At 53.8% G+C, this 26,970-nt stretch overlaps 2 protein-coding genes across 5 annotated transcripts in view; one reads left to right on the top strand and one right to left on the bottom strand.

Annotated features, from left to right (window-relative positions):
• POLA2 (DNA polymerase alpha 2, accessory subunit) overlaps positions 1-380 on the top strand; it is a 64,290-nt gene extending 63,910 nt beyond the window's left edge. For all 4 annotated transcript variants that reach the window (XM_038764392.1, XM_038764394.1, XM_038764390.1 and 1 more), the window contains one exon: positions 2-380. In XM_038764392.1, coding sequence (XP_038620320.1) covers positions 2-151 — 150 coding nt within the window. In that variant the 3' untranslated portion in view covers positions 152-380. The remainder of the gene's footprint in view (position 1) is intronic.
• A 2,472-nt stretch (positions 381-2,852) lies between these two features.
• The window catches only part of LOC119944150 (basic proline-rich protein-like), a 32,804-nt gene continuing 8,686 nt past the window's right edge, over positions 2,853-26,970 (bottom strand). Inside the window, exons 2-7 of the mRNA XM_038765369.1 lie at positions 21,423-21,597; positions 20,815-21,302; positions 17,807-18,760; positions 17,406-17,632; positions 17,158-17,309; positions 2,853-2,951 (exon numbers count right to left, since the gene is read on the bottom strand). Of these exons, the coding sequence (XP_038621297.1) occupies positions 2,853-2,951; positions 17,158-17,309; positions 17,406-17,632; positions 17,807-18,760; positions 20,815-21,302; positions 21,423-21,597 (2,095 nt within the window). The remainder of the gene's footprint in view (positions 2,952-17,157; positions 17,310-17,405; positions 17,633-17,806; positions 18,761-20,814; positions 21,303-21,422; positions 21,598-26,970) is intronic.

The following is a 26,970-nucleotide window of genomic DNA, read 5'->3' as shown; positions in this document are numbered from 1 at the left end:
GGACATCCTTGGCTGCATCTGCATGAATCCCGGCCGCCTCACCAAGGGGCAGGTGGGCGGCACCTTTGGACGCCTCTACATGAGGAAGCAGAACCCTGGCCAGGAGGGACGGAAGAGTCCGTGTGTTGCTGCCCAAGTGGTCAAGATCTGATGCGCTGACCCCCTGCCCACGGGGCAGTGGACACCAGGAGAGCTCCGGGGAGGACCCCCCGAGAGGACTGGCAAGGAGCTGGCCACATGGGCCTGGACCAGGACTCCCCCGGCCCGAGAGATGCCCGGTGCGGGACTGGCATATGCCTCGTGGATGGAGGGCATCTGGCCGGCATCTGTCCAAACAGTGACTACCGTTGGCTTGGAGGGTAGAATAAAAACGCAGGTTTCACAGGGAACGCACCCCAGATGCTTTTTCCTCTTCTGAGGTGGGAGTTTGGTGGGTGGTCAGCCAGTCGATGGTATTTATTGAACGCTTACTGAGTGCAGAGCACTGGACTAAGCATTTGGGAGAGTACAATATAATAGAAACATTCCCTGCCCGCAACATGCATGCGGTCTAGAGGGGAGGACAGATGTTAATAGAAATAAATTATGGAGACAGACAAGTGCCGTGGGACTGGGAGGGGGGATGAATAATGGGAGTGAGTCGGGGGATTGCAGAAGGGCGTGGGAGAAGAGGAAAGGAGGGTTTAGGGAAAGTCTCCTGGAGGAGGTGGGCCTTCGGGTTTGAAGCTGGGAAAGAATAATGGTCTATCAGATAGGAGGCAGGATGGGGGTGAGGGGTTGGCGGTGAGATAGACGAGATCATCATCATCATCAATCGTATTTATTGAGCGCTTACTATGTGCAGAGCACTGTACTAAGCGCTTGGGAAGTACAAATTGGCAACATAATGACGAGATGGAGGGACAGTGAGGAGTTTGGCATTAGAGGAGCCAAGTGTGCGGGCTGGGTTGGAGGAGGAGGGGGTGAGATGATGGAGGGATTTAAATCACTGTCCAGGACAGCCCACACCCCTCCCCGCCAAAAGCATCCATCATGCCAGTTCCAGCTGCTCCCTGGACAAAGGCCACGCCGGTGATGCCTGTGAACGAACAGCTGGCTGGAACCGACTCCCAGCCGGAGGGGAGGCGGCCAGAGCCGCCCCCGGCCCCCAAAACGCCAGCCCAGACCTCACTGCTTACGTCAGCTCGGCCCCCAACACCCAGCCACTGGCCCACAGCTCACTGCTCATGCCACGGCTCCTTGGCCCGCAGCTCTGAGCCCCCGGCTGACAGCTTGCTGGCTGTCCGTGGCGTGCTGGGGGGTGGTCCCAGCCCCTCAACCTTGAGCCACTGACCCCCCGCCAACCCCGAGCCGCCGGCTGAGAGCTCGCCGTTAACATCTGGCTGGAAGCTCCAGGCCCCCAAGACACGGGCCAAGAGCTCGCCGTTCACATCACGCCATAGGTCCCTGGCCCGCGAACCCCTGGTTGCAAGCTTGTTCGCGTCAAGCCAGCTGTCCCACCCAGTCAATTATGTTTATCGTGCTCTCACTGGGTGCAGAGCACTGCACGAAACGCTTGGGAGAGGACAATAGACCAGGCACATTCCCTGCCCACAGAGCGCTTTCAGCCCCCCAATCCTGAGTCACTGGGCAAGAGCTAGGCCTTCCAGTGAAGCCGGGGATTCCTGACCGCCCCCCACTAGCCAAGAGCTTGCTGTTCATATTAGGCCCCCGCCTCGAGTCGATGGCTCATTGATGGAGAAGCAGCGTGGCTCCGTGGAAAGAGCCTGGGCTTGGGAGCCAGAGGTCAAGGGTTCGAATTCCGACTCCACCACTTAGCTGTATGACTTTGGGCAAGTCACTTCTCTGCGCCTCAGTTACCTCATCTGTCAAATGGGGATGAAGACTGTCAGCCCCACGTGGGACAACCTGATCACCTTGTATCCCCCCAGCGCTTAGAACAGTGCTTCGCACATAGTAAGCGCTTAATACCAACATTATTATTATTATCACACCAGGGGTCACTCACCGTTCACATCACCCCACGGTTCGCCGGTACCCAACCCTGACCTGCTGGCCAAGAGCTCTGTGTCCACATCTCACCACGGGGCCCCGGCCCTGAGCCGTTGGTGCTGCCATGGCCAGTTGCCTTGGGGCAAGCTGGGTTCTGCCCAGGCAAAGCCCGCGGTGACTGCCAGCCCACACCCCTCTGAGGTCCTGACTCCCAGATAAATACGTAATTTAATGGGCTTCAATCAATCAATCAATTGTATTTATTGAGCGCTTACTGTGTGCAGAGCACCGTACTAAGCGCTTGGGAAGTACAAATTGGCAACATCTAGAGACAGTCCCTACCCAACAGTGGGCTCACAGTGTAAAAGGGGGAGACAGAGAACAAAACCAAACATACTAACAAAATAAAATAGAATAGATACGTACAAGTAAAATAAATAAAGAGTAATAAGTATGTACAAACATATATACACATATACAGGTGCTGTGGGGAAGGGAAGGAGGTAAGATGAAGGGGGCGGAGAGGGGGACGAGGGGGAGAGGAAGGAAGGGGCTCAGTGTGGGAAGGCCTCCTGGAGGAGGTGAGCTCTCAGTAGGGCCTTGGAGGGAGGAAGAGAGCTAGCTTGGCGGATGGGCAGAGGGATTGGGGGCATTCCAGGCCCGGGGGAGGACGTGGGCCAGGGGTCGATGGCAGGACAGGCAAGAACGAGGCCTAACGGTGAGGAGATTAGTGGCAGAGGAGCGGAGGGTACGGGGTGGGCTGGAGAAGGAGAGAAGGGAGGTGAGGTAGGAGGGGGTGAGGGGCTGGACAGCCTTGAAGCCCAGGGTGAGGAGTTTCTGACTGATGCGCACATTGCGCATCAGGCAGAAACTTTAGCCATGCCGCCTGAGGAGGAAAAACCCACCAGTTTCCCGCTGAGGGTGGGCAGAGGAATGGCCAGCTGGCCAGATGCCTCTTCCTGGCCACCCAAAAGCCCGAGTACCCAAGAGCCCGACCTGCGGGCCATTTTCCCCTCACGCCCTCATCCCTTGCTGGGCCTGTTTCCCATCCCTGTTCTCCTGAGTTGGCCTGTCCAGCCTGCCGAAATGAGTGTGACCTTCACCATTCACTCATTCATTCATTCATTCAATTGTCTTTATGGAGCACTTACTGTGTGCAGAGCACTGGACTAAGCGCTTGGGAAGTACAGGTTGGCAACATATAGAGGCAGTCCCTATCCAACAACAGGCTCACAGTCTAGAAGGGGGAGACAGACAACCAAACAAAACATGTGGACTGGTGTCAAGTCATCAGAACAGATAGAATTAAGACTAAATTCATTCATTCAATCGTATTTATTGAGCGCTTACTGTGTGCAGAGCACTGGACTAAGAGCTTGGGAAGTACAGGTTGACAACATGTAGAGACGGTCCCTACCCAACAACGGGCTCAGTCTAGAAGGGGGAGGCAGGCAACCAAACAAAACATGTGGACTGGTGTCAAGTCGTCAGAACAGATAGAATTAAAGCTAAATGCACATCATTAACAAAATAAATAGAATAGTAAATATGTACAAGTAAAATTAATAGAGTAATAAGTCTGTACAAACATGTATACAGACTGAGCCCCTTCCTTCCTCTCCGCCTCGTCCCCCTCTCCATCCCCGCCATCTTACCTCCTTCCCTTCCCCACAGCACCTGTATATATGTATATAAGTTTGTACATGTTTATTACTCTATTTATGTATTTATTCTACTTGTACACATCTATTCTATTTATTTTATTTTGTTTGTATGTTTGTTTTGTTCTCTGTCTCCCCCTTTTAGACCGTGAGCCCACTGTTGGGTAGGGACTGTCTCTATATGTTGCCAATTTGTACTTCCCAAGCGCTTAGTACAGTGCTCTACACATAGTAAGCGCTCAATAAATACGATTGATGATGATATATGCAGGTGCTGTGGGGAGGGGAAGGAGGTAGGGCTGGGGGGGTGGGGAGGAGGAGAGGAAAAGGGGGGCTCAGTGTGGGAAGGCCTCCTGGAGGAGGTGAGCTCTCAGTAGGGCCTTGAAGGGAGGAAGAGAGCTAGCTTGGCGGATGTGCGGAGGGATTGGGGGCATTCCGGGCCAGGGGGAGGACGTGGACCGGGGGTCGACGGCGGGACAGGCGAGGATGAGGTACAGTGAGGAAAACGAGGTACAGTGATCTTAGGAATCTTAGGAATCTGAATGGGCACAGATAGGCGACCTCCATCATCAATCGTATTTATTGAGCGCTTACTATGTGCAGAGCACTGTACTAAGCGCTTGGGAAGTACAAATTGGCATCACATAGAGACAGTCCCTACCCAACAGTGGGCTCACAGTCTAAAAGGGGGAGACAGAGAACAAAACCAAACATACTAACAAGACCTCCAGCCCTCTGCACACCCCGACTGAGCTCACCAGGGGAGTCCTGCTTCTCCCACACTACAAATCTGCAGGGAGAGGGATCTCTCGCCCTGCTCCACCCTGCCAAAGATTAACCACCACCCCCCAGCCCTGGAAGGCCCTGAAAGATAAGCCAGGACCACCACTGGCTCATCCTCTGTAGTGGGGGTGGGGATGGGGGAGGGAGAGAGAGAGAGAGAGAGAGAGAGAGAGAGAGAGTGTGTGTGTGTGTGTGTGTGTGTGACTGGCTTTCGTCTCCCTTCTCGGCCACCCCCTATCCAGCACCCCCATCCCTTCTTTTTGGCTGCAGCATAGATGAACAGTGCTTGGCACACAGTAAGGGCTTAGCAAATTACCATCGTTATTATTATTATTCCCCTCTTCTGCCTCCCCAGAAGGCCCAACGGAGGAGAGAGAGAGAGAGAGAACACGTGCAAAGCCCTCCTGAGAGCTCACCTCCTCCAGGAGGCCTTCCCAGACTGAGCCCCCTTTTTCTTCTCCTCCCCATCACCCCCCGCCCTACCTCCTTCCCCTCCCCGCCGCACTTGTGTATATTTGTACAGATTTATTACTCTATTTATTTTACCTGTACATATTTACTACTCTATTTTATTAATGATGTGCGGATAGCTATAATTCTATTTATTCTAAAAGTTTTGACACCTATCCACATGTTTTGTTTTGTTGTCTGTACATATGTATATATGTTTGTACATATTTATTACTCTGTTTTACTTGTACATATTCTATTTATTTTGTTAATATGTTTTGTTTTGTTGTCTGTCTCCTCCTTCTAGACTGTGAGCCCGCTGTCGGGTAGGGACCGTCTCTATATGTTGCTGATTTGCCCTTCCCAAGCGATTACAACAGTGCTCTGCACACAGTAAGCGCTCAATAAATACGATTGATTGATTGCTTGATCTTTTAGACTGTGAGCCCACTGTTGGGTAGGGACTGTCTCTATATGTTGCCAATTTGTACTTCCCAAGCACTTAGTACAGTGCTCTGCACATAGTAAGCGCTCAATAAATACGATTGATGATGATGATGATGATGATGATGACTCCCAAGCCTGGGCTCTATCTACTAGGCTACTCTGCTTCTCCATCCCGGCCCCTGGAGTGGGCTGGGCCAAACCCCGAGGAATTCCGGCCCGGCCATAGGGAGGGATTTCCAGGTCTTCTGGTCCCTGAGCGCGGCTGCCCTGGGGCGGGCCTCCCACAAGTTTGGCCCAAAAATCACCAGTCATTCACTCAATCGTATTTACTGAGCGTTTACTGTGAGCGGAGCACTGTAGGAAGCCCCCACAGAGGGGTCCCACGAAAACCACTGCCCGGACATTTCCTCCTGGCTGGACGCGAGCCAGCTGGATTCAATCTGCCCGCCGGAGGTAATAATAATAATGATGGTATTTATAAGGCGCTTACTATGTGCAAAGCACTGTTCTAGGCGCTGGGGGCGATACAACGTGATCAGGTTGTCCCACGGGGGGCTCACAGTCTTAACCCCCATTTGACAGATGAGGTAACTGAGGCCCAGAGAAGTGAAGTGACTTGCCCAAAGTCACACAGCTGACAAGTGGCAGAGCCGGGATTTGAACCCATGACCTCTGACTCCAAAGCCCGGGCTCTTTCCATGGGTTCGAATCCCCCTTTTAGACTGTGAGCCCACTGTTGGGTAGGGACTGTCTCTATATGTTGCCAATTTGTACTTCCCAAGCGCTTAGTACAGTGCTCTGCACATAGTAAGCGCTCAATAAATACGATTGATGATGATGATGATGATGACTGTGAGCCCCCTGTGGGACAACCTGATCACCTTGTATCCCCCCCAGCACTTAGAACAGTGCTTTGCACATAGTAAGCGCTTAATAAATGCCATCATTATTATTATTATTACTTCCACTGAGCCACGCTGCTTCCCATAGGTAGCTGGGTATGCACCTGGCAGTCCATGGCCCATACAGAGCGCCCTTGGATGGGCCTTTTTTTTAAATGGTATTTATTTAGCACTTACTATGTGTCAAGCACTGTTCTAAACGCTGGGGTAGATGTATGTAGGTTAATGGAGTCACACACAGTCCTTGCCCAACATGGGACTCACCGTCTAAATAAGGAGGGAGAAGAGGTACTTTGTCCCCATTTTTCAGTTGAGGAAACTGAAGCACAGAGAATAATAATAATAATAATGGTATTTGTTAAGCTCTCACTATGTGCAGGCACTGTATTAAGCGCTAGGGTGGATACAAGCAAATTGAATTGGACACAGTCCCTGTCCTATGTGGGGCTCACAGTCTCAATCTCCATTTTACGGACGAGGTAACTGAAGCCCAGAGCAGCGAAGGGACTTGCCCAAGATCACGCAGCAGACAAGTGGTGGGGCGGGATTAGAACCCAGGTCTTTCCGATTCCCAGGCCCGTACTCTATCCACTAGACCCACTGCTTCAATTAGTACAAGGAAATCGGGTTGGACCCATTCCCTGTCCCGCTTGGGGCTCACAATCTCAATACCCATTTTATAGATGAGGGAACTGAGGCCCAGAGAAGTGAAGTGACCTGCCCAAAGTCACACAGCAGACAAGTGTGTGCTCGTCAAGGGACTCTGAAATTCCTCTCTCTGATCATAACCTTCTCACCTACCTCCTCACTCACACTCCTCTCCCCTGTAAATCTATATTACTACCTCACAGAGACCTCCTCTCTCTCTTTTAGACTGTGAGCCCACTTTTAGACTGTGAGCCCACTGCTGGGTAGGGTCTGTCTCTATATGTTACCAACTTGTACTTCCCAAGCGCTTAGTCCAGTGCTCTGCACACAGTAAGCGCTCAATAAATGTGATTGATGATTGATGATGACCCCATCCATCTTTCTGAGCGCCTCACACCCCACCTCGCCTCCCTTTCCTCTCTACCCAATCTTGATGATCCGATTACTGCTCTCGACTCTACCCTCTCTACTTAGCTCGACTCTCTCACTCCCCTTTCCCTTCGCCGCTCTCGTACCACTAACCCACAGCCCTGGATCACTGCCACTGTCCGCCTCCTTCGCTCTTATGCTCGAGCTGCCGAATGCTGCTGGCGAAAGTCTAAACACCATGCCAACCTCGTTCACTTCAAGTTTATTCTTTCCCGCCTTAACTCTGCCCTCTCCTCTGCCAGGCAAAACTATTTCTCCTCCCTTATTGACATCCAGGTCCATCATCCCCGTCAGCTCTTCCGTACATTTAACTCCCTTCTCAGGCCCCCTGTTCCTCCCCCTCCTCCATCCCTCACCCCCAACGATCTGGCCTCCTACTTCATTAGTAAAATTAACTCCATCAGGTCTGAGCTCCCCAAAGTCGCTCCTCCCCCTTCTCCAACCCCCCTCCTCTCAACCCTCTCCGCTACTCTCCCATCCTTCCCAGCGGTATCCTCAGATGAGATCTCCTCCCTCCTCTCAAGTGCTACTCTGGCCACCTGTGCTTCTGACCCCATTCCCTCTCAACTTATGAAATCTCTCGCCCCATCCCTCCTCCCCTCCTTAACTTCCATCTTCAACTGCTCACTCTCCACTGGTTCCTTCCCTTCTGCCTTCAAACATGCCCACGTCTCTCCCATCCTAAAAAAACCCCTCTCTTGACCCCACCTCCCCTTTTAGTTATCACCCCATCTCCCTCCTACCATATCTTTCCAAACTCCTTGAGCGAGTCATCCAGACCTGCTGCCTCAAATTCCTCAAAACTAACTCTCTCCTTGACCCCCTCCAATCTGGCTTCCGTCCCCTACACTCCACCGAAACTGCCCTCTCAAAGGTAACCGATGACCTCCTCCTTGCCAAATCCAACGGCTCCTACTCTATCCTAATCCTTCTCAACCTCTCAGCTGCCTTCGATACTGTGGACCACCCCCTTCTCCTCAACACGCGATCCGACCTTGGCTTCACAGACTCTGTTCTCTCCTGGTTCTCCTCTTATCTCTCGGGCCATTCATTCTCAGTCTCCTTTGCGGGCTCCTCCTCCCCCTCCCGTCCCCTTACTGTAGGGGTTCCTCAAGGGTCAGTTCTTGGTCCCCTTCTGTTCTCTATCAACACTCACTCCCTCGGTGACCTCATTCGCTCCCACGGCTTCAACTATCACCTCTACGCTGATGACACCCAAATCTACATCTCTGCCCCTGCTCTCTCTCCCTCCCTCCAGGCTCATATCTCCTCCTGCCTTCGGGACATCTCCAACTGGATGTCCACCCGCCACCTAAAACTCAACATGTCCAAGACTGAACTCCTTATCTTCCGTCCCAAACCCTGCCCTCTTCCTGGCTTTCCCATCACTGTAGACGACACTACCATCCTTCTCGTCTCACAAGCCTGCAACCTTGGTGTCATCCTCGACTCTGCCCTCTCGTTCACCCCTCACATCCAAGCCGTCACCAAAAACTGCCGGTCTCACCTCCGCAACATCGCCAAGATCCACCCTTTCCTCTCCATCCAAACCGCTACTCTGCTGGTTCAATCTCTCATCCTATCCTGACTGGATTACTGCATCAGCCTCTCTGATCTCCCATCCTCCTGTCTCTCCCCACTTCAGTCTATACTTTACACTGCTGCACGGATCATCTTTGTGCAGAAACGCTCTGGGCATGTTACTCCCTTCCTCAAAAATCTCCAGGGGCTACCAGTCAACCTACGCATCAAGCAAAAACTCCTCACTCTCGGCTTCAAGGCTGTCCATCACCTCGCCCCCGCCTACCTCACTTCCCTTCTCTCCTTCTCCAGCCCAGCCTGCACCCCCAACTCCTCTTCTGCTCACCTCCACACTGTGCCTCGTTCTCGCCTGTCCCGCCGTCGACCCCCGGCCCACGTCCTCCCCCTGGCCTGGAATGCCCTCCCTCCGCACACCCGCCAAGCTCGCTCTCTTCCTCCCTTCAAGGCCCTACTGAGAGCTCACCTCCTCCAGGAGGCCTTCCCAGACTGAGCCCCCTCCTTCCTCTCCCCCTCCCCATCCCCCCTGCCCTACCTCCTTCCCCTCCCCACCGCACCTGTATATATGTCTGTACAGATTTATTACTCTATTTATTTTACTTGTACATATTTACTATTCTATATATTTTATTTTGTTAATATGTTTTGTTTTGTTGTCTGTCTCCCCCTTCTAGACTGTGAGCCCGTTGTTGGGTAGGGACCGTCTCTATGTGTTGCCAACTTGTACTTCCCAAGCACTTAGTACAGTGCTCTGCACACAGTAAGCGCTCAATAAATACGATTGAATGAATGAATGAAAGTGGCGGAGCTGGGACTATCTACCCACTATCTACCCTACCTGTAATATATGAATGAATGAATGAATGAAAGTTATATTAATGTCTGTCTTCTCCTCTAGACTGTAAGCCTCTTATGGGCAGGGAACGTATCTGCTAATTCTGTTGTAGTATACTCTCTCAAGTGCTTAGTACATTCATTTATTCACTCACCCATTCAATTGTATTTACTAAGCGCTTACTGTGTGCAGTGCACTATACTAAGCGCTTGGGAAAGTACAACGCAACAATAAACAGTGACAATCCCTGCCCATGATGAGTTCACAGTCTAAAAGAGCACGGGCTTGGGAGTCAGAGGTCATGGGTTCTAATCCTGCTCCGCCACTGTAAAATGGGGATTAAGACCATGAACCCCACGTGGGACAACCTGATCATCTTGTATCCTCCCCAGCGCGTAGAACAGTGCTTTGCACATAGTAAGTGCTTAACAAATGCCATCGTTATTATTATTATTATTGTTAAAAGAGCACGGGCTTGGGAGTCAGAGGATATGGGTTCTAATCCTGCCTCCGCCACTTGTCTACTATGTGACCTTGGGCAAGCCACTTAACTTCTCTGTGTCTCAGTTCCCTCATCTGTAAAATGGGGATTAAGACCCTACGTGGGACGACCTGATTACCTTGCATCTACATCCCAGGTAGGAGGGAGAACAGGTATTTAATCCCCTTTTTACAGTTGAGGAAACTGAGGCACATAGAAGTTAAGTGACTTGCCCAAGGTCACACAGCAAGCAGTTGGCAGAGCCGATATTGGAACCCAGGTCTTCCAGGCTCTGGAGATCTTTCCCCCCTGAAAAGTATGGGGATTTTCCGTTAATCCCCTGGGAGGCAAAAGGTATCCAGGAAGGAGGATATATGGAATATGGATGTATGGGTATATCTATATATCCATATATATACGGAGTATATATGGAGAAGCAGCATGGCTTGGTGGAAAGAGCATGGGCTTTGGAGTCAGAGGTCATGGGTTCGAATCCCGCTCCACCACAAGTCTGCTGTGTGACCTTGGGCAAGTCACTTCACTTCTCTGAGCCTCAGTTACCTCATCTGTAAAAATGGGGATTAAGACCGTGAGCCCCGCGTGGGACAACTTGATCCCATTGTATCCCCCCCAGCGCTTAGAACAGTGCTTTGCACATAGTAAGCGCTTAAAAAATGCCATTATGATTATTATTATTATTATTGAAGGAGGATATATGGAATATGGGACCTCCTCTCCCCCTCGTCCCCCCTCCTCTCCCCCTCGTCCCCCTCTCTATCCCCCCATCTTACCTCCTTCCCTTCCCCACAGCACCTGTATATATGTATATATGGTTGTACATATTTATTACTCTATTTATTTATTTATTTATTTATTTTGCTTGTACGTTTCTATCCTATTTATTTTATTTTGTTGGTATGTTTGGTTCTGTTCTCTGTCTCCCCCTTTTAGACTGTGAGCCCACTGTTGGGTAGGGACTGTCTCTATGTGTTGCCAATTTGTACTTCCCAAGCGCTTAGTACAGTGCTCTGCACATAGTAAGCGCTCAATAAATACGATTGATTGATTGATTGATTGAATATGGATATATGGATATACGGATCTATCCCCCTCTCTGTCCTGTAGCTTTTCCTTTCCCTTAGGCGGGGATCCCTGGGCCCGGGTCTGAGTAGGGGTGGGATGGCGGTGGGACAGGAGCCCCAGGGTGACCCCGGCACCGGCTGAAGAAGCTAAATCAGCTGAATCACTGGGCCGGGACTCCACCGCTTGGAGATCCGAGAAGCACGCTGAGAAGCGGCGTGGCTCAGTGGAAAGAGCCCGGGCTTTGGAGCCAGAGGTCATGGGTTCAAATCCCGGCTCCTCCACTTGTCAGCTGTGTGACTTCGGGCAAGTCACATAACTTCTCTGGGCCTCAGTTACCTCCTCTGTAAAATGGGGATTAAGACTGTGACCGCCCCCCGTGGGACAACCTGATCACTTTGTAACCTCCCCAGCGCTTAGAACGGTGCTTTGCACATAGTAAGCGCTTAATAAATGCCATTATTATTATGTGCCAGGCACTGTGAGCCCACTATTGGGTAGGGACTGTCTCTCTATGTTGCCAACTTGTACTTCCCAAGCGCTTAGTACAGTGCTCTGCACCCAGTAAGCGCTCAATAAATACGATTGATGATGGGGTGGATTTAAGCAAATCAGGTTGGACGCAGTCCCTGTCCCACGGGGGCTCACACTCTCAATCCCCATTTTCCAGATGAGGTAACCGAGGCCCTGAGAGGTGAAGTGACTTGTCCAACGTCCCACAACAGACAAGTAGGATTAGAACCCACGACTTTTGGACTCCCACTTCCACCCCCACCCCCTATCTGTCTCCCTGGGGGTAGACTAGGGTCTCAAATGCCTCACAATTCATTCATTCATTCAATCGTATTTATTGAGCGCTTACTGTGTGCAGAGCACTGTACTAAGCGCTTGGGAGAGTACAATTCGGCAACATATAGAGACACAGTCTCCCCCTTTTAGACTGTGAGCCCACTGTTGGGTAGGGGCTGTCTCTATATGTTGCCAATTTGTACTTCCCAAGCGCTTAGTACAGTGCTCTGCACATAGTAAGCGCTCAATAAATATGATTGATTGATTGATTGATTAACTTTCTCAATCTCCCTCTTGGACTTGAGACTTGTTTCCCTTTAAGGGAACTGCCTAGGATCAGGATGACATCTGTTACCCTCTGACCCTTTCCAACCCCCTCACCCCACCCTGATCTCTGTGTTTCTTTCCTCGAACCCCGGGCATCCTGCCAAACAGCCGCCAATCCCTGTGCGCAGAAGTCCTCCCGATCCCGGCTCCTGCCCCTGCCCCGGATTTTCCCAGGGTTTAAACCTTTTCCTTCAAGGAAAACACCGGCAGGCAGCTGGGAATCCCTGTGCCATCCCCGGGCACAGGGGTGGCCCCCGCACGGGACGGGCCAGGATAATGATCACGGTGGTACGTGTTAAGCGCTTACTTGGTACCAGATGCTAGGGTAGATACAAGATAAGTGGGTTGGACACCGCCCCTGTCCCTCATGGGGCTCTCAGTCTCAACTCCCATTTTACAGATGAGGTAACTGAGGCACAGAGAAAAGTGAAGTGACTTACTCAAGGACACAAAGCGGGCAAGGGCGGAGCCGGGATTAGAACCCAGCTCCTTCTGATTCTCAGGCCTGTACTCTATCCGCTAAGCCGTGTTGCTCCTCTCCAATCAATCAATCAATCAATCGTATTTATTGAGTGCTTACTATGTGCAGAGCACTGTACTAAGCGCTTGGGAAGTACAAATTGGCAACGCAATTGGGTCTCCAGAGCCGCTGGACGCCGATTTCTCCACAGAGGGAATCCCTCTCCGGTTCTGTGGAGGAATAATGACGGGGGAGGCAGGATGCCTGGGGTTCAAGTCCCCAGGGCCCTAAAACAACTAAGCACTGTACTAAGCGCTGGGATAGATACAAGACAATCAGGTCCCACACGGGGCTCTCAGTTTCAGGAGGGAGAACAACCCGCCAGCTCTAGATTGTAAGCTCGTTGTGGGCAGGGAATGTGTATGTTTATTGTCACATTTTACTCTCCCAAGCACTTAGTACAGTGCCCTGCACACAGTGAGCGCTCAATAAGTACGATTGAACGAATGAATGAATCCCCCTTTTGCAGTAGCGGGAACGAAGGCACGGAGATGTTGAGTGACTTGCCCGAGGTCACGCAGCAGACAAATAACAATGATAATAATAATGATGGCATTTGTTAAGCTCTTACTATGTGCCAAGCACTGTTCTAAGCAAGATAATCAGCTTGTCCCACGTGGGGCTCACATTCTTAATCCCCATTTTACAGATGAGGTAACTGAGGCACGGGGAGGTGAAGTGACTTGCCCAAAGTCACACAGCTGACAAGTGCTGGAGCCGGAATTAGAACCCATGACCTCTGACTCCCAAGCCTGTGCTCTTTCCACTGAGTCACGTTGCTTCCCCACAAATGGTGGTGTCAGGATTAGAACTCAGACCCTCTAACTCCCAGGCCCAGTGACTAGGCCATGCTGCTTCCCAGTGGTACTTGTTAAGTGCTTATTGGGAACCCCTTTCAATACTAAGCTCTGAGGCAAATATAAGATCATCATCCATTCAATTGTATTTATTGAGCGCTTACTGTGTGCGGAGCACTGGACTAAGCGCTTGGGAAATACAAGTCGGCAACATATAGAAATGGTCATTCATTCATTCAATCGTATTTATTGAGTGCTTACTGTGTGTAGAGCACTGTACTAAGCGCTTGGGAAGTCCAAGTTGGCAACATCGAGAGACAGTCCCTACCCAACAACGGGCTCACAGTCTAGAAGGGGGAGACAGAGAACAAAACAAAACATGTAGACAGGGGGCAAAATCATCAGGACAAATAGAATTATAGCTAAATGCACATCATTAACAAAATAAATAGAATAGTAAATATGTACAAGTAAAATAGAGTAATAAATCTGTACAAATATATATACAAGTGCTGTGGGGAGGGGAAGGAGGTAGGGCGGGGGGGTGATGGGGAGGAGAGGATAAAGGGGGCTCAGTCTGGGAGGGCCTCCTGGAGGAGGTGAGCTCTCAGGAGGGCTTTGAAGGGAGGAAGGGAGCTGGCTTGGCGGATGTGTGGAGGGACGGCATTCCGGGCCGGAGGAGGATGTGGGCCGGGGGTCGACGGCGGGACAGGCGAGAAGGAGGCCCAGTGAGGAGGTTAGGGGCGGCAGAGGAGCGGAGGGTGCGGGCCGGGCTGCAGAAGGAGAGAAGGGAGGGGAGGGAGGAGATTGTTCCCAGGCCCTCTCCTGCTTGGAGCTCACAGTCTAAGTATGATACGAGGACAAGGGAAATCAATCTGCGCATCAGGCAGAAACTGCTCACCCTGGGCTTCAAGGCTGTCCATCCACCCATCCCCTTGCCCCCTCCTACCTCACCTCCCTTCTCTCCTTCTCCAGCCCAGCCCGCACCCTCCGCTCCTCCGCCACCACTAATCTCCTCACCTTTAGGCCTCGTTCTCGCCAGTCCCGCCATCGATCCCCGGCCCACATCATCCCCCGGGCCTGGAATGCCCTCCCTCTGCCCATCCACCAAGCACGCTCTCTTCCTCCCTTCAAGGCCCTACTGAGAGCTCACCTCCTCCAGGAGGCCTTCCCACACTGAGCCCCTGCCTTCCTCTCCCCCTCATCTCCCCTCCACCCCCCCATCTTACCTCCTTCCCTTCCCCCCAGCACCTGTAAATATGTATATATGTTTGTACATATTTGTTACTCTATTTATTTATTTATTTATTTTACTTGTACATATCTATTCTATTTATTTTAATTTTGTTAGTATGTTTGGTTTTGTTCTCTGTCTCCCCCTTTCAGACTGTGAGCCCACTGTTGGGTAGGGACTGTCTCTAGATGTTGCCAACTTGGGCTTCCCAAGCGCTTAGTACAGTGCTCTGCACACAGTAAGCGCTCAATAAATACGATTGATGATGATGATGATTGGGAAGCAGTGTGGCTTAGTGGATAGAGCAGAAACCTGAGAGTCGGAAAGACCTGGGTTCTAATCTTGGCTCCGCTTCTAGTCTGCTGTGTGGAGAGACAAGCACCCAGGATCACTGAAACACAGGCGATGTATACCCTCAGCCCCCTGTAGACAGGTTCAATTACACTCAAGGATAAGCCTGGGGCCCAGGACCCCTGGGTCCATGGTCCCCTCATCCTGCATCTCTGCTCCTGCCCCATCCTTTGCCCCATCTTTGCCCCTAAACCTTGCCCCTGCTCTGCCCTTGCTTCTATTCCCACCTCTAGCCCTGCCAATAATAATGATGGCATTTGTTAAGTGCTTACTAACAAGCACTGTGCTAAACACTGGGATAGATACAAATAATAAATAATAACGGCATTTGTTAAGTGCTTACTATGTGCCAAGCACTGGTCTAAGCACTGTGGGGGATACAAGATGATCAGGTTGTCCCACATGGGGCTCACAGTCTTAAGAGAAGCAGTGTGGTGCAGTGGAAAGAGCCCGGGTTTGGGAGCCAGATGTCATTCATTCATTCAATAATATTTATTAAGCACTTACTGTATGCAGAGCACTGTACTAAGCGCTTGGGAAGTACAAGTTGGCAGCATATAGAGATGGTCCCTACCCAACAATGGGCTCACAGCCTAGAAAGGTTCTAATCCCGACTCCACCACTTGTCAGCTGTGTGACCTCGGGCAAGTCACTTAACTTCTCTGGACCTCAGTTCCTTCATCTGTAAAATGGGGATGAAGACTGTGAGCCCCACGTGCGACAACCTGATCACCTTGTATCCCCCCCAGCACTTAGAACAGTGCTTCACGCATAGTAGGTGCTTAACAAACGCCATCATCATCATCATTAATCCCCATTTTACAGACGAGGTAACTGAGGCACAGAGAAGTGACTTGCTCAAAGTCACACAACTGGTAAATGGCAGAGCTGGGATTAGACCCCGTGACCTCTGCCTCTGCTTCTCTAAGGTTACAAGATAACCAGGTCAGTCACAATCCCTGTCCCTCATCCGATTCACAGGAGGAGGGAGAATGGGTATCTAATCCTCATTTTCAGATGAGGAAACTAAGGCCCAGAAAAATCAAGTGACTTGCCCAAGGTCACAAAGGAGGCAAGTGGTAGAGCTGGGATTAGTACCCAGGTCCTCTGATTCAATCAATCAATCAATCAGTGGTATTTACTAAGCGCTAACTGTGGGCAGCGCATTGTATGAAGTGCTTGGGAGACTTCAATACCATAGAATTGGTAGACATGATCCCTGACCTCGAGGAAGCCTCCAGGGACAGGGGCCCCAGAGGACTCTGCCCCTCTGCCCCTCCGCCAAGCTAGCTCCCTTCCTCCCTTCAAGGCCCTGCTGAGAGCTCACCTCCTCCAGGAGGCCTTCCCACACTCAGCCCCTTCCTTCCTCTCCCCCTCGTCCCCCTCTCCATCCCCCCATCTTACCTCCTTCCCTTCCCCACAGCACCTGTATATATGTATATATGGTTGTACATATTTATTACTCTATTTATTTATTTATTTGTTTATTTTACTTGTACATTTCTATCCTATTTATTTTATTTTGTTGGTATGTTTGGTTCTGTTCTCTGTCTCCCCCTTTTAGACTGTGAGCCCACTGTTGGGTAGGGACCGTCTCTATGTGTTGCCAATTTGTACTTCCCAAGCGCTTAGTACAGTGCTCTGCACATAGTAAGCGCTCAATAAATACGATTGATTGATTGATTGATTGATTGATTGACTTCTTGGGGAGGGGGAGGGGGAGGGGGACCATCCCGGCCCCGGATTGGCTCTGCCCGCATGAGGGGGCGGGGCCTGTTTCCTGGGGGCGGAGCCAGTCCTCGGCCTGGACCATCCCGGCCCCGGATTGGCTCTGCCCGCCTGAGGGGGCGGGGCCTGGGGGCCTGGGGGCGGGGCCAGTCCTCGGCCCGTACCATCCCGGCTCCGGATTGGCGCTTCCCGCCTGAGGGGGCGGGGCCCATGGTCAGGGACGGGCCCTGGGCCCGGGGGGCGGGGCCCGGGGGCTCCTGTGGGCGGGGCCAGCCCGCGGCTCGGACCAACCCGACCCCGGATTGGCTCTGCCCGCCTGAGGGGGCGGGGCCTGGGAGTCAGGGGAGGGGCCTGTGTCCTGGGGGAGGGGCGCGTGGGCGGCCTGGGGGCGGGGCCAGTCCTCGGCCCGGACCCGCCCGACCCCGGATTGGCTCTGCCCGCCTGAGGGGGCGGGGCCTGGGAGTCAGGGGCGGGACGCGTGGGGCCCGGTGGGCGGGGCCAGCCAGCGGCCCGGACCATCCCGGCCCCGGATTGGCGCTTCCCGCCTGAGGGGGCGGGGCCTGTGCATTGGGGGCGGGGCCTGTGGGCGGTGCTAGCCCGCGGCCCGGACCATCCCGGCCCCGGATTGGCTCTGCCAGCCTGAGGGGGCGGGGTCCGCGTCTTGGGGGCGGGGACAAGCCGCGGCCCGGACCATCCCGACCCCGGATTGGCTCTGCCCGCCTGAGGGGGAGGGGCCTGGGAGTCAGGGGCGGGGCCTGTGTCCTGGGGGCGGGGCCCGTGGGGGGCCTGGGGGCGGGGCCAGTCTGCCCGGGCCGTCCCGATCCCTGATTGGCTCTGTCCGCCTGAGGGGGCGGGGTCTGCGTCTTGGGGGCGGGGCCAGGCCGCGGCCCGGACCATCCCGACCCCGGATTGGCTCTGCCCGCCTGAGGGGGAGGGTCCTGGGTCCTGGGGGCGGGACCCGTGGGCTCCGGTGGGCGGGGCCAGCCCTTGGCCCGGCCCCGCCCGGACCCGGATTGGCTCTGCCAGCGTGAGGGGGCGGGGTCTGCGTCTTGGGGGCGGGGCCAGGCCGCGGCCGGACCATCCCGACCCCGGATTGGCTCTGCCCGCCTGATGGGGAGGGGCCTGGGTCCTGGGGGCGGGACCCGTGGGCTCCGGGGGGCGGGGCCAGCCCTTGGCCCGGCCCCGCCCGGCCCCGGATTGGCTCTGCCAGCGTGAGGGGGCGGGGTCTGCGTCTTGGGGGCGGGGCCAGGCCGCGGCCGGACCATCCCGACCCCGGATTGGCTCTGCCCGCCTGAGGGGGAGGGGCCTGGGTCCTGGGGGCGGGACCCGTGGGCTCCGGGGGGCGGGGCCAGCCCTTGGCCCGGCCCCGCCCGGCCCCGGATTGGCTCTGCCAGCGTGAGGGGGCGGGGCCTGCGGGGGCAGGGGGCGGGGGTCTTCGTCCTAGGGGCGGGGCCAGTGCTCGGCCCGGCCCCGGATTGGCTCTGCCCGCCTGAGGGGGCGGGGCCAGTCCCCGTCCCGGCCCCGGATTGGCTGTTCCGGGCCTGGGGGCGGGGCCTCGGAGCCGGGGCCCGGCTTGGGGAGCGGTGGGAGGCCCGGACCCTCCGCAGCGCCGGGACCGGCAGGACCGGCGGGCTCCTCCTCTGCTCTGCTCTGCCCGGTGAGTGTCCGACAGTCGGGCGGGCCCGGCCCGGCCCGGCCCGGACAGACCCCCCCCGGCAGATGCCCCGGTCCGGTCCGGTCCGGTTCGGTCCGGCCGCGGCCTCCACCCTTATTTATAGGAACGGGCGGGGCCGCGGCGGGGCGGCCTATCTTTAGCCGCGCCCCACGGGGCCGCCTGAAATGGATCCTCGGCGGGGCAGGGCAGGGCTGGCAGAGCAAGGAGGGCAAGGCAGACTGAGCCCCCTCCTTCCCCTCCCCGCACTCCACCTGTATATATAGCAGCATCATCAATCGTATTTATTGAGCGCTTACTGTGTGCAGAGCACTGGACTAAGCGCTTGGGAAGTCCAAGTTGGCAACATAGAGAGACGGTCCCTACCCAACAGTGAGCTCACGGTCTAAGAGGGGGAGACAGAGAACAAATCAATCAATCAATCGTATTTATTGAGCGCTTACTATGTGCAGAGCACTGGACTAAGCGCTTGGGAAGTACAAATTGGCAACACATAGAGACAGTCCCTACCCAACAGTGGGCTCACGGTCTAAAAGGGGGAGACAGAGAACAGAACCAAACATACCAACAAAATAAATAGGATAGAAATGTACAAGTAAAATAGATAAATAGAGTAATAAATCTGTACAAACATATATCCAGATATACAGGTGCTGTGGGGAGGGGAAGGAGGTAAGATGGGGGGATGGAGAGGGGGACGAGGGGAGAGGAAGGAAAGGGCTCAGTGTGGGAAGGCCTCCTGGAGGAGGTGAGCTCTCAGCAGGGCCTTGAAGGGAGGAAGAGAGCGTGCTTGGCGGATGGGCAGAGGGATTGGGGGCATTCCGGGCCCGGGGGAGGACGTGGGCCGGGGGTCGATGGCGGGACAGGCGAGAGCGAGGTACGGTGAGGAGATTAGCGGCGGAGGAGCGGAGTGTGCGGGCTGGGCTGGAGAAGGACAGAAGGGAGGTGAGGGAGGAGGGGGCGAGGGGATGGACAGCCTGGAAGCCCAGGGTGAGGAGTTTCTGCCTGACATTATATATATATATATATATTTGTACGTATTTATTACTCTATTATTTATTTCTTTTATTTGTACCTATTCTGTTTTGTTAATATGTTTAGTTGCCTGTCTCCCCCTTCTAGACCGTGAGCCCGCAGTTGGGTAGGGCCCGTCTCTACATGTTGCCCACTTGGACTTCCCAAGCGCTTAGTCCGGTGCTCTGCACCCAGTCAGCGCTCAATAAATACGATTGGATGAATGAGTGACGGCGAGGCTGGGCAGGGCTGGCAGGGCAAGGCTGGCATGGTCAGGCGGGGCGGGGGCAGGGAGCGTCCGGCTGAGGGCAGGCCCCGCCCTGGGCCGTGACCCGGCCCCGGGAACCTAGGGGAGGGGGCGGCGGCGCTGGGAAGCCGGACTCATCTTCATCATCATCATCATCATCATCATCATCAATCGTATTTATTGAGCGCTTACTGTGTGCAGAGCACTGGACTAAGCGCTTGGGAAGTCCAAGTCGGCAACATATAGAGACAGTCCCTACCCAACAGTGGGCTCACAGTCTAAAAGGGGGAGACAGAGAACAAAACCAAACATACTAATAAAATAAAATAAATAGAATAGATATGTACAAGTAAAATAAATAGAGTAATAAATACGTCTTGAGTCCAAGGCCCGAGCAGACAAGCAACAAGACCAACAAGCCCGCGGGCCCGGCAGCGGACGGACGGACTGATTGATTGATTGATGATTGATTGATTGATTGATTGACCACCGCCCGGCCGGTGTCTCCCAATCTCTCTTTGGGTCTCTGCCCCCTCCCTCGCTCGGGCGCCCCCTGCTGGGCCGGGGGGCCGGGAGACACGTCTGCCCCCTGGTGGCGGCTTTTTTTTTTGTTGCTGTTGTTAATATGTTTCGTTTTGTCGTCTGTCTCCCCCTTCTAGACTGTGAGCCCACTGCTGGGTAGGGACTGTCTTTATATATTGCCGACTTGTACTTCCCAAGCGCTTACTACAGTGCTCTGCACACAGTAAGCGCTCAATAAATACGATTGATTGATTGAGGGCGCCCCCTGGTGGCCTCTGGCGCCCCCTGCTGGGCCCGGGCCGGGAGACACGTCCGCCCCCTGGTGGCGGCGGCATGGGCCGGAGGGCCAGAGGGCACGTCCGCCACCTGGTGGCGGCGGCACGGGCCTGCGCGCCGGAGGGCGCCCCCTGGTGGCTGTTGGCCGCTGCCCCCCCGCCGGGCGGGGTGGGGGCGGGGTCGCTCGGGCGCCCCCTACTGGGCCCAGGCCGGGGGCACGTCCGGCCCCTGGTGGCGGCGGCACGGGCTGGAGGGCCGGAGGGCGCCCCCTGGTGGCCGGTGGCCGCTCCCGGGCGGGGTCGCTCGGGCGTCCACTGCTGGGCCCGGGCCGGGAGACACGTCTGCCCCCTGGTGGCGGCGGCACGGGCCGGAGGGCGCCCCCTGGTGGCCGCTGCCCCCCGCCGGGCGGGGTCGCTCGGGCGCCCCCTGCTGGGCCCGGGCCAGGGGACACATCTGCCCCCTGGTGGCGACGGCGGCACGGGCCGGAGGGCGCCCCCTGGTGGCCGCTGACCGGTGGGGCGGAACGGGGTCAATCGGGCGCCCCCTGCTGGGTGCGGGCCGGGTGGCACGTCCGCCCCCTGGTGGCGGCGGCGCGGGCCGGAGGGCGCCCCCTGGTGGCTGCTGCCCCCCCCCCCGCCGGGCGGGGTGGGGCAGGGTCTCTCGGGCGCCCCCTGCTGGGCCCGGGCCGGGGGCAAGACCGCCCCCTGGTGGCCGGTGGCCGCTGGCCCTGCTGGGCGCGGGCCGGGGGGCACGACCGCCCCCTGATGGCGTTGGCACGGGCCGGAGGGCGCCCCCTGGTGGCCGGTGGCCGCTGCCCCACCCGGTCGCTCGGGCGCCCCCTGCTGGGCGCGGGCCGGGGGGTACGACCGCCCCCTGGTGGCGGCGGCACGGGCAGGAGGGCGCCCCCTGGTGGCCGGTGGCCGCTGCCCCCCGCCGTGTTGCCCCAGGGTTCTCTGACCCTCCCCCAGACGCACCCATTCATTCAATCATATTTATTGAGCGCTTACTGTGTGCAGAGCACTGTACTAAGCGCTTGGGAAGTGCAAGCACCCATAGCCTCTGTTGGGGTGGGGGCCGCCTCGGGCTGCAGGGACCCCCCTGGGCTGGAGGACTGGGACTTTAAATCTACCTATGGAATGTATTGAGCACCTAATAATAATAATAATGACATTTATTAAGCGCTTACTGTGAGCAAGTCCTGTTCTAAGCGCTGGGGAGGTAACAAGGGTGATCAGGTTGTCCCACGGGGGGCACAGTCTTCATCCCCATTTTACAGATGAGGTAACTGAGGCACAGAGACTTGCCCAAAGTCACCCGGCGGACAATTGGCGGAGCCAGGATTTGAACCCATGACCTCTGACTCCAGAGCCCTCATAATAATAATCGTGGCATTCGTTGGGCGCTTACCATGTGCCAGGCACTGTACTAAGTGCTGGACGGAATACGAGCAAATCAGGTCGGGCGCAGCTCCTACAGGGTGCAGAGCACTGGACTAAGCGCTTGGGAGAGGACAGGGCAAGAGTTGGTAGACACAGTCATCATCATCATCAATCATCATCATCAAGCGCTTAGTACAGTGCTCTGCACACAGGAAGCGCTCAATAAGTACGATTGAATGAATCAATGGAATTTATTGAGCACTGGCTGTGTGCAGAGCACTGGACTAAGCGCTTGGGAGAGGACAGTGCAACGGAGGTGATACACAGTCATCACCTCAGTGGTATTTATTGAGCTCTGACTGTGGGCAAAGCACTGTACTAAACGCTTGGGAGAGGGCGATGCAACCAGGTTTTTAGCTACGGTCATCACCTCCGTGGTATTTATTGAACTCTGACTGTGGGCAGAGCACTGTACTAAGCACTTGGACGAGGGTGAGGCAACAGAGTTGGTAGATACAGTCATCATCTCGATGGTATTTATTGAACTCTGTGGGCAGAGCACTGTAATAATAATAATAGCAATTGTGGTATTTGTTAAGCGCTTACTAGGTGCCAAGCACTGTACTAAGCGCTGGGGTGGACACAAACAAATCGGGTTGGACCCAACTCCTGTCCCACATAATAATAATAATAATGGCATTTATTAAGTGCTTACTCTGTGCAAAGCACTGTTCTAAGCGCTGGGGAGGCTACAAGGTGATCAGGTTGTCCCACGTGGGGCTCACAGTCTTCATCCCCATTTTCCAGAAGAGGTAACTGAGGCACAGAGAAGTGAAGTGACTTGCCCAGAGTCACACAGCTGACAAGTGACGGAGCTGGGATTTGAACCCACGACCTCTGACTCCAAAGCCCGGGCTCTTTCCACTGAGCCACGCTGCTTCTCTGTGGGGCGCTCAGTCTCAATCCCCATTTTCCAGATGAGGTAACTGAGGCCCAGAGAAGTGAAGTGACTGGCCCCAGGTCACCCAACAGACACATGGTGGAGCCGGGATTAGAACCCATGACCTTCTGACTCCAGGCCTATGCTCTAGCCACTACACCATGCTGCTTCTCTAATAATAATAATAATGGTATTTGTTAAGCGCTTACTATGTGCCAAGCACTGTTCTAAGCACTGGGGTGGATACAAGGTAGCCAGTTTGTCCCACGTGGGGCTCACATGTGAGGCTGTACTAAGCGCTTGGGAGATTACAGGGCAACAGAGTTGGTAATAATAATAATAATAATGATAATGTTGGCATTTGTTAAGCGCTTACTATGTGCAAAGCACTGTTCTAAGCGCTGAGGGGGATACAGAGTGATCAGGTTGTCCCCCGTGGGGCTCACAGTCTTAATCCCCATTTTGCAGGTGAGGTAACTGAGGCTCGGAGAAGTTAAGCGACTTGCCCAAGGTCACACAGCAGACATGTGGCAGAGCTGGGATTCGAACCCATGACCTGTGACTCCAGAGCCCGGGCTCTTTCCACTGAGCCACGCTGCTTCTCACGCTGCTTCTGTGGTAGACACAGTCATCGTCATCTGTGGTATTTCTTGAGCCCTGACTGTGGGCAGAGCAATGAACTAAGCGCTCAGTTGAGGACAGTGCAACAGAGTTGGTAGACATGGTTCCTCCCCTCAAGAAGCTTATGGTCTAGAGGAGAAGCTTTAAATAATAATAATAATAATAATAACGGTATTTGTTAAGCGCTCACTATGTGCAAAGCACTGTTCTAATAATAATGGCATTTATTAAGCGCTTATTACGTGCAAAGCACTGTTCTAAGCGCTGGGGAGGTTACAAGGGGATCAGGTTGTCCCACAGGGGGCTCACAGTCTTAATCCCCATTTTACAGATGAGGGAACTGAGGCCCAGAGAAGTAAATCTATTCTATTTATTTTATTTTGTTAGTATGTTTGGTTTTGTTCTCTGTCTCCCCCTTTTAGACTGTGAGCCCACTGTTGGGTAGGGACTGTCTCTATATGTTGCCAATTTGTACTTCCCAAGCGCTTAGTGCAGTGCTCTGCACATAGTAAGCGCTCAATAAATACGATTGATGATGATGATGAAGTGAAGTGACTTGCCCCAAGTCACACAGCTGACAATTGGCCGAGCGGGGATTGGAACCCATGACCTCTGACTCCAAAGCCCGGGCTTTTTCCACTGAGCCACGCCGCTTCTCACAAGGTTGTCCCACGTGGGCCTTACAGTCTTCACCCCCCCCCCCCCATTTTACAGATGAGGGAACTGAGGCCCAGAGAAGTGAAGTGACTTGCCCAAGGTCACACAGCTGACAATTGGCGGAGATGGGATTTGAACCCGCGACCGCTGACTCCCGAGCCCGGGCTGTTTCCATGGAGCCACGCTGTTTTAAAGAGAAGCCGTGTGGCCTCGTGGCTTAGAGCCTGGGCCTAAGAGTCAGAGGACCTGGGTTCTAACCCTGGTTCGGCCACATGTCAGCTGTGTGACCTTGGGTAAGTCACTGAAGTTCTCTGTGCCTCGATACTTTATCCGTAAAATGAGGATTTTACACCGTCCTACTTGGACCGTGAGCCCCATGTGGGACAGGGGACTGCGTCCAACCTGATTAACTTGTAGGTGTTTAGAACAGTGCTCGGCACAGAGGAAGTGCTTAATAAGTACAGTAATTAAGCAGTGTGCCCTAGTGAGTAGAGCACAGACCTGAGTTCTAATTCTGACCCCGCCACTCGTCTGTTTGACCTCGGGCAAGTCACTTCTCTGTGCCTCAGTTCCCTCAAATGTAAAATGGGGGTGAAGACTTTGAGCCCCATGTGGGGTATGGACTGTGTCCAACCTGATTAGCCTGTAGTAATAATAATAATGGCATTTATTAAGTGCTTACTATGTGCCAAGCACTGTTCTAAGTGCTGGGGAGGTTACAAGGTGATCAGTGTGTGGCTTTGGGTAAGTCACTTCACTTCTCTGTGCCTCAGTGACCTCATCTGTAAAATGGGGATAAAGACTGTGAGCCCCCCCGTGGGACAACCTGATCACCTTGTAACCTCCCCAGTGCTTAGAACAGTGCTTTGAACATACTAAGTGCTTAATAAATGCCATTATTATTATTATTACCCCAGCGCTTAGCACAGTGTCTGACACATAGTAAGGGCTTAATATTGTTTAAAAAAAAAAAAAAGAGGGTGAGCCTTCACTCCGAAACAGTGCCTCACTGTCCAGGTGGTGAGGTTTAATGGTGTTGGGGGGAGCAGGTGTCCACCATTCATTCATTCATTCAGTCGTATTTATTGAGCGCTTATTGTGTGCAGGGCACTGTACTAAGCACCAGGGCCCGGAGAGCCAAGCTGACAGGAGGAGAAGGAAGAGGAGGCGGGGATGAATCAGGCTTTTGCGCAGAGCCGCTTCACGTCCATCTCTCACTTCCCTGCCAGGATCAGTGAGCGAGGGTCCCTCCCTTGCCCTCCATCCCCCCAAAAAAGATAATCAATCAATCAACCGTATTTATTGAGCGCTTACTGTGTGCAGAGCTCTGTACTAAGCGCTTGGGAAGTCCAAGTTGGCAACATATAGAGACAGTCCCTACCCAACAGTGGGCTCACAGTCTAAAAGGGGGAGACAGGGAACAAAACCAAACATACTAATAAAATAAATTGAATAGATAGGTACTTCTAATGGTAGCATGGCTCAGTGGAAAGAGCCCGGGCTTTGGAGTCAGAGGTCATGGGTTCAAACCCCGGCTCTGCCACCTAGCCGTGCGACTTTGGGCAAGTCACTTCACCTCTCTGGGCCTCAGTTCCCTCATCTGTAAAATGGGGATGAAGATTGTAAGCCCCCCGTGGGACAACCTCATTACCTTGTGACCTCCCCAGCGCTCAGAACAGTGCTTTGCACATAGTAAGCGCTTAATAAATGCTGTCATTATTATTATTATTTTTAGAGAAGCAGCGTGGCTCAGTGGGAAGAGCCCGGGCTTGGGAGCCAGAGGTCATGGGTTCGAATCCCGGCTCTGCCAACTGTCAGCTGTGTGACCTTGGGCAAGTCACTTCACTTCTCTGTGCCTCAGTTCCCTCATCTGTAAAATGGGGATTAAAACTGTGAGCCCCCCCGTGGGACAACCTGATCACCTTGTAACCTCCCCAGCGCTTAGAACGGTGCTTCGCACATAGTAAGCGCTTAATAAATGCCATCATTATTATTATTATTACAAGTTGGCAACATATAGAGATGGTCCCTACCCAACAGTGGGCTCACAGTCTAAAAGGGGGAGACAGACAACAAAACCAAACATACCAACAAAATAAAATAAATAGAATAGATAGGTACAAGTAAAATAAATAGAGTAATAAATATGTACAAACATATATACATATATACAGGTGCTGTGGGGAAGGGTAGGGACTGTCTCTATATGTGGCCAACTTGTACTTCCCAAGCGCTTAGTACAGTACTCTGCACACAGTAAGCGCTCAATAAATACGATTGATGATGATGATGGGGGCGGGGGGATGGAGAGGGGGAGATAAGGGTTCCAGTGTGAAAGAAGAGCCTGGGGGAGCCCTGCCTCACTTTTTTTGTGGCACAGTCCAGTGGGTTAATTAATTAATTAATAATAGCATTTATTAAGCGCTTACTATGTGCAAAGCACTGTTCTAAGCGCTGGGTTCTGATGTGGAGGGGCTCTTTGTGCCCACCCCCCGTACCCTCGTGGTCCAGGGAGGGGCTACTACAACCCTGATGTCCAGCGACGGCGGGGGGGAAACCAGGGCGGGCGCTCACATTGCACTTATAGGTCCGGCCGGAGCAGAGAGGGACCCATCATCATCATCATCATCATCATCATCAATCGTATTT

Source organism: Tachyglossus aculeatus, chromosome 22 (genome assembly GCF_015852505.1).
Source record: "Tachyglossus aculeatus isolate mTacAcu1 chromosome 22, mTacAcu1.pri, whole genome shotgun sequence".
NCBI classification, from domain to species: Eukaryota; Metazoa; Chordata; class Mammalia; order Monotremata; family Tachyglossidae; genus Tachyglossus; species Tachyglossus aculeatus.
Note: the sequence above shows the minus strand (reverse complement) of the source record. Positions and strands in the feature narration are given on the sequence as shown.